The sequence below is a fragment of the Plodia interpunctella genome, chromosome 11, assembly GCF_027563975.2.
Source record: "Plodia interpunctella isolate USDA-ARS_2022_Savannah chromosome 11, ilPloInte3.2, whole genome shotgun sequence".
Taxonomy (NCBI): Eukaryota; Metazoa; Arthropoda; class Insecta; order Lepidoptera; family Pyralidae; genus Plodia; species Plodia interpunctella.
The window spans coordinates 2,529,210-2,536,379 of NC_071304.1; the positions used below are offsets into that span (position 1 = coordinate 2,529,210).

The following is a 7,170-nucleotide window of genomic DNA, read 5'->3' on the forward strand; positions in this document are numbered from 1 at the left end:
AATTAAATAATTACATCCACAGCATAATTAAACTATAATAGATTATATATCCTATAATCTCTGAGATTTTATGTATCATTTTCATTTATAACAACAATAGATTATGTCCACATTACGCAATTTTCCGACTTACTTTGTCTTGAAGTTCCCATTGAGGTTTTTTAAAACACTGTATTAATATTAATATTTCTTTCACATAGCGGTGAAAAAAGTCTTCAAATCCATTGTTGTCATTAGGATTACCTAATGTAAGTAATAAAGAGAAGAAAGTGGCATAATGTTTCTATTGTGTATGTCAGGGAAATCTTCAACCTGAGAATGTTGTAAGTTCAATTACTTGAGTATTGGACTACAACCTTTATAAGAAAAAAATACTATTTGTTTGTCGAAATACATCATGTTATTTTAAACTCAAACAAACACATCTTTTGTTGTTTGCAATTGCAAGTATTGCAACCGTGGATACTTTTTAATGTCTTCTCGCACGAAGGTTATTTCGCGCGGGAAACGGGAAGATCGGTAAGATATTTTTTGTTGAAAAATAAAATCTAGATATAAATCAAGATGAAGGTCTAGACTGAATCACGAGGTTAAGGACACCATTACATATTCCGCAGCCAGTCGCGTTTACAATACAATGCTTTAGATCGTTTGAAATTCAACACGCCTCTCCGAGTTTCCTCCGTTACTCATGTCGTGTGAAATAGGTATAGTAGTTTTAGATAGACCAATTGTAAGTAAAAATTTACATTAAAAAAAACATTTTAAGAAACAGTTGGACAATATTACAAAAGTGCTCAACTTAATAGGTCTGGTGATTATAATACACAAGATATTGGAAGTTGTGAACACTAAAAAGAAACAAATGTTAGAAGATATACTATATCTAGATATACTATTGAATGAAATGCATTCAAAACCGTGGAACCTATTAAAAACTTGAAATTTAGCTAAGAGTGCAAGTGTTAAGTGAGCATTAAAAAGGAATTTTGGAAATTCCATCCATTGAAATAGTGCAAGCTGAGTATAACAGCTATTCATAAAATAATTGAGAATTCTAAACGCAATCGATAAAATGATCTCCGCATTCTGTCCGATGATTTCAGAGCTATGGACGGTGAGTCATATCATAACATAAAATTTAAAAAGACAATATTTGCTAAAAGATGTGTCATCCCCAACGTAAACACAATGATCGAGGATCAATGTGGTTTAAACAGATGTAAATTACTTTATATTACGGCAGTGTATGATGAATACAAATTAATATTATAGCTTATAAGTAGTAGTTACTGCGCATGTAGAAAATGTCTCTAGAAAAAATCTCCTTTAGAGCCTAGCCTAGCAATGTCCTAAATATTTCTTCTTTTCGTTCTGAGCGCTTCATCCAAGCTTTTATAAGTGACTTACTACGTTAGGTAGGGTCATAGATAAGGTAGGCTAGAACCATGGAATTAGTAGTTACTCCGTCGAAGTACTTATTAAATCCATGGGTAGAACATTGAACAACTTTTGAAAGATCTGTCAAATATCTTCATGAAGAGAGTTTCACATTGAGAGGGATTGATCAAGTAGGGATGAGATAATGAACAGATTTGAATGATAAATATTAAATTTCTCCTTACTAAAATACTATATCATATTTTACGACAGTAAAACTTAAAAGTTTTTTTTTGTAAAAAGTACTTCTGTTCATCTTGTATTGTACCTAGTTTGCATCTTATTAGTATTTTTTTTTAATGATAGTCTTGGTATGAATGTGTTCATTCAACCAATTTTTTTCTATAACTACGATTACTGGTGACTGTCTCACTACTACGAGTCATAAAGGTACTACTTTACATATTTTAGTGAGTAACCAAGTTGTTCTGAGACTTGCCCAAGTCTGGGTTGACTCATCAACGTAGTACGCATGCGCGACAAAGTATGAATCACGAGTCAAGCAGTCAGTATTTCCAGTACCCTATGCTTCCGATAACAGGCCGTGATATTGTAACGAAGGTTTGTTCTTGAAGTAAACAACTCCGTAATAGTACTGAATTAAATTAACCTTGGATTCTAGACTTATGAAGGTTAGGTTAACTAAAACGGATATTTTTTTATACATTACGAAACGTCCGGCCTTTCTTTGATTTACCCTAAAATTTGTAATGATGTAGTCACATCATCAAAATAGACAAGGAAAGTGCTGGGGGCCTTGAAACTGTACACTGTGCTCATTTCCATTAAACATATACAAAACTAGATTCTAGATCATGCTAGATTAATAATACAGTTTTACGAATTGTATGGAATTAATTACCTACACGTTTTTTTATTACTTTCTCAAACTGCATGCACACAGACCAAAATCCTCCTCATTTTCATACTGATTAGAATTTTAAACGAATGTACAATTTGAAAGCGTATCTTTCATTTAGCAAGATGGACCCGTTTAGTGTTCAAATTGATGTTCGTCCATAAATCATCCCATGAAACATTAGATAACATAATTTCTAATAATACTTAATGCGAAGTAAATTTGTTTTCTTTGCCCGTTTTATGTAACCTGCAAGATATTTTATAGTTCATAGGTTCATTATTATTTTTACTTTATTGCTCTGCTAAACTTGCTTATAATAATCGTTCAATCAAGGTCTCAAAGGTAATTGTGATGAAATATTATAGTGATGATGTTACTCTGTTTACATTATCATATCATAGGTCAACGACCATGATGTCAAGTGTAAAAATAATTACTTTTCTGCGGCTGCTGTAAACAAATGTCTGCCTACTGCACATCTACTATAGTATGTCTTTGTAGGTACTTAAACACAGCCGATTTTTAACAGTATACTCTGTAAATCAAATCATTTAAAATCATTCAAAGTGTCTGTGAAGGTCTTATTTCTGAATATTCAGAAATAAGACTTTTTCACGTCAAATTTTATCCTACTATTTTTATAAAAGCGAAAGTCGGTGATTTCATGCAGAATCTTGATCATGAACGGGTTGTAATGAACTTTGGTAGGTACATGTGTAGAATATAACCTGGAATAACACGTAGAGTAATTTTTATCCCGAAATTTCCACGGGAGCGAAGCCCCGGGACGCAACTAGAATTAGGTATATAAGTAGTAATTTCTCAAAAAGCTACAAACTAGTGACGTCTGTTCTATTAAACAAACATTTATTTAATGTAAAATAAGGGTATAAGTATATAGCTACTTTCCATTATAAACCAATCAGCTTTGCTTTAGGTAGGCATAGATTTCTGGTAAGAAGAAAATAAAGTGCCCATAGATATTTTTGATTTTCATTACAATAACCTCGCTTGATATCGCGTATCCTAACCAGGTATCTACCTACATACCTAACACAGATATTATGGTAGGTAGGTAAGGTAGGTAGGTACTAATTTTACATAAGCTGTTAAGAAAAGCGAAAGTGATTAGATATTTTTGAATTTAATTAAATCACAAGTAGGCCACGCGTTGATTAGGCCGTTAGGTATTTATCTTATGTTTACATCTGCCTGTTATGCATATTTATAAATGCATTTCTCTAAGTAAAAGCCGCAAGAAGTTTAACTATTCATGCTGTAGACAAAATAAAATACAGCTTCTTCCAAGATAATTTTGCAAGTTTGTATGACGTTACAAAAGACGGACCATAAAAATGCAAAGAGCTTAACCTTCTGTTAACGCAACCGGGTAAAATAATCCGTCTGCGCCAGTCACGTAAAGACGTTATTGAATGAAATGAATGGATTCGCTTCATAGTCAACACAAACAAAGATTGCCTTTTATTTGTTGTGTGTGTGAACAATCTGTACGACAACGGTTGGTAGCGTAGACCAATCAGAAAGCTGGGTTATAGCGATTGCCATATAAGGCAATGCCATCGGTTGCGGCAAGTGGGGAGCTCAGGCGAGTCCAAATGTGACCGAAAAAATAATAACATTCTAATTTCAGATTATGAATAAATTTTTGACAGCTATCACACAGGTTTGTCAGTGGCGGCATTTTGTAGGCCGTTTTGGTGATAAACGCGGCGTAGAAAGCTGTGAATTTTGAAATTATTCAGCACTTTTAGGGTCCGTTGGGCGAGTCTATTGTGTTGTGGCGCCGGCGTAGTGAAGCAGAGCGACCTCCGCGCGACACGAGACCGAGTGTACGAACCAACCGCGCAGGCAGAAGGAAACCGGCCGGCATTTATTACGGAGCGCGAATTGCTGCTGTAATTACTGTGCATTTCTATATTTGGTGTTATAAATTTATCTGGTAAGTGTTTATTTTTATTGTTTAATGTATTTTTAGAAGATTTTATTCATGTGGGAAGTTATTTTTCAAGTTAAAAGGTTCGAAAGACAAGCGTAGAAGAAGAATTCATATAAAAAATTCTGATTGATTCTTGTCAGTTTTGACGACTGGGCTATGTTTGTTTTCTACACTTGAAAGTGCAGGAAAATTTGGACAAGTGCCAACACTGACAATGTTTCCGAAAGAGGTGGTCTGCACGGTGGGTGGTGAAACGAGCGAGGCTTGGGTTGAAAGGAGTCTACATCGAATACGTAGTTGGTATGATAGCTATTTGTAGACGAGCGCGATCCGTACACGTCTTTCTAGCGAAATGCTCAGTGTGTGCTCTCTGGAATCTCGTCATGCGTTATCAAGTAGCATAGCGCGCTATCAGCGGCGCGCGGGTGGCGGTTTGCGGGGTGACGCGCAGGCTCCCTGCAGCGCTGTTCGAATACCATATATGGCCACGAAACCTCACAAAAGCCTGCGATTGGTCGAGAGCCGCTGCGACTCGAGTAGGGGCGCCTCGATATCAACCTCATTTATATACTCCGTCATCCTCGCTCGCCGACATTCCGCCAAGAGAGCTCGAGTTGAGGTGTTGTGCAGCATACCGAGGCTGTGCAATAGCGATATAATTTATTTATTTATAATAGGACTAATTAATTAAAAGTAAGTTGACGTGTTCTCATCTGTGATAAGTGATTGAGTGGTGTGAGAAATTGGTGCGATTAATAAATTAGTGTAGTGCGTGTGACGTTGCTAGGGATGAGGCAGGCCGCATGACGCCGGGCCGGGATCGTCGGTTGCGGTAGGGCGTGGTCAGGTTGTCCCGGTCTTGACACTTTGCCAATTTGAATCATTAGGATCCAAGTAGATTGGAAAGTATCTTCGGCGGTCAACTTTCTCGCTGACGAGAGCGTCCGGCCGGTGAAATGTAGTCGGTGAACTCGGGATGCCACGTTCGCGCAGACCTCTCGTTCCTTACCTTATTTGGTCTCGATTTGCGAGACCATCGCCCACTTAGCGTTTCCAGTGATCGTTTGCGTAGGCCTTCTGCCCACTATAATACAATACTTTATTTGGTTATGCCGCAGTTCTAATTAGATTCTCATATGACTGATGACGAATGCCTTTGCTATTATGTTGTGTGAATTACGACATTTTTTCCATTGTCCTATAGTTATGTTTGTTAAAATGTTGTGATTGCTGACGAATGCTTGGTCTATTGTTTCATTTCAATAATTACTTAGTCTTTATCTTGCTCTTTTCCAGACTAATTCACAATGTGCGACGAGGAAGTTGCTGCGTTGGTAGTGGACAATGGCTCCGGTATGTGCAAGGCCGGCTTCGCCGGGGACGACGCGCCCCGCGCCGTGTTCCCGTCGATCGTCGGCAGACCTCGCCACCAGGGCGTGATGGTCGGTATGGGCCAGAAAGACTCCTACGTCGGAGACGAAGCCCAGAGCAAGAGAGGCATCCTCACCCTGAAATACCCCATCGAGCACGGCATCGTCACCAACTGGGATGACATGGAGAAGATCTGGCACCACACCTTCTACAATGAGCTGCGTGTCGCCCCCGAGGAGCACCCCGTGCTGCTCACAGAGGCTCCCCTCAACCCTAAGGCCAACAGGTTCGTTTTCACAGACTCGTTTACCCTCTACTACATCTGAAATCGTAGCTCCACTTTAAGGTGCTAGACGTACTTGTGCTAACTGCTTCCGTTCTGTTTCAGAGAGAAGATGACCCAGATCATGTTCGAGACCTTCAACACCCCCGCCATGTACGTGGCCATCCAGGCCGTGCTGTCGCTGTACGCGTCCGGTCGTACCACCGGTATCGTGCTGGACTCCGGCGACGGTGTCTCCCACACGGTGCCCATCTACGAGGGCTACGCGCTACCGCACGCCATCCTGCGTCTGGACTTGGCCGGCCGCGACCTCACAGACTACCTGATGAAGATCCTCACAGAGCGTGGCTACTCGTTCACCACCACGGCCGAGAGAGAAATCGTGCGCGACATCAAGGAGAAGCTCTGCTACGTCGCGCTCGACTTCGAGCAAGAGATGGCCACCGCCGCCTCCAGCAGCTCGCTCGAGAAGTCCTATGAACTTCCCGACGGTCAAGTCATCACCATCGGAAACGAGAGGTTCCGTTGTCCAGAGGCTCTCTTCCAGCCCTCATTCTTGGGTATGGAAGCTTGCGGCATCCATGAAACGACATACAACTCCATCATGAAGTGCGATGTCGACATCCGTAAGGACTTGTACGCCAACACAGTATTGTCCGGTGGTACCACCATGTACCCAGGAATCGCCGACCGTATGCAGAAGGAAATCACAGCGCTCGCGCCCTCGACGATGAAGATCAAGATCATCGCGCCCCCAGAGAGGAAGTACTCCGTATGGATCGGAGGATCGATCCTCGCGTCCCTCTCTACCTTCCAGCAGATGTGGATCTCGAAACAGGAATACGACGAGTCCGGCCCCTCAATTGTGCACAGGAAGTGCTTCTAAGCCGCTCGCCACCTGCAGCCGCGGCCCGGCCGCCGGGCGGTCGGCTGCTAAACTCAGGCTTGTAATCTCCGTTAATTTAATTGTACGTAAGATATTATATGTAATTAAATCGTAATAGTGACGGCAGGGCGGAGCGCGGCGCCGCGGACGCGCCCCGGCCGCCGGCCTCGGTACTGCACTCGCCAAAGGATCTTTTTGTAATCTCATGAATGATGATTGTATGTGCTGAAACGGATAAGACTACTTTCTTACTAGGTCATTTATAAATTATAAAAAATAATTGAAATACAAAAAAAATCTGAAAAATTTGTACCTGTCTTTTTTTCTTAAATCCTTTCACATGCCCCAAATCCCCCCGCCAAATCGTTGCC

General features: G+C 40.6%; 1 protein-coding gene across 2 annotated transcripts; it reads left to right on the forward strand.

Moving 5' to 3' along the window:
* Nucleotides 1-4,104: 4,104 nt before the first annotated feature.
* On the forward strand, nucleotides 4,105-7,109 carry LOC128673743 (actin-5C). Of its 2 annotated transcripts, none has more exons than XM_053751798.1 (3): nucleotides 4,105-4,262; nucleotides 5,556-5,916; nucleotides 6,019-7,109. In XM_053751798.1, exons 2-3 carry the CDS (start codon nucleotides 5,567-5,569, stop codon nucleotides 6,797-6,799), a joined length of 1,131 nt encoding a protein of 376 aa, XP_053607773.1. In that variant the 5' UTR covers nucleotides 4,105-4,262; nucleotides 5,556-5,566; the 3' UTR covers nucleotides 6,800-7,109. The 2 variants fall into 2 exon arrangements, with proteins under 2 accessions (XP_053607773.1, XP_053607772.1); XM_053751797.1 differs by lacking the exon at nucleotides 4,105-4,262 and adding an exon at nucleotides 4,794-4,952.
* The last annotated feature ends 61 nt before the right edge of the window (nucleotides 7,110-7,170 follow it).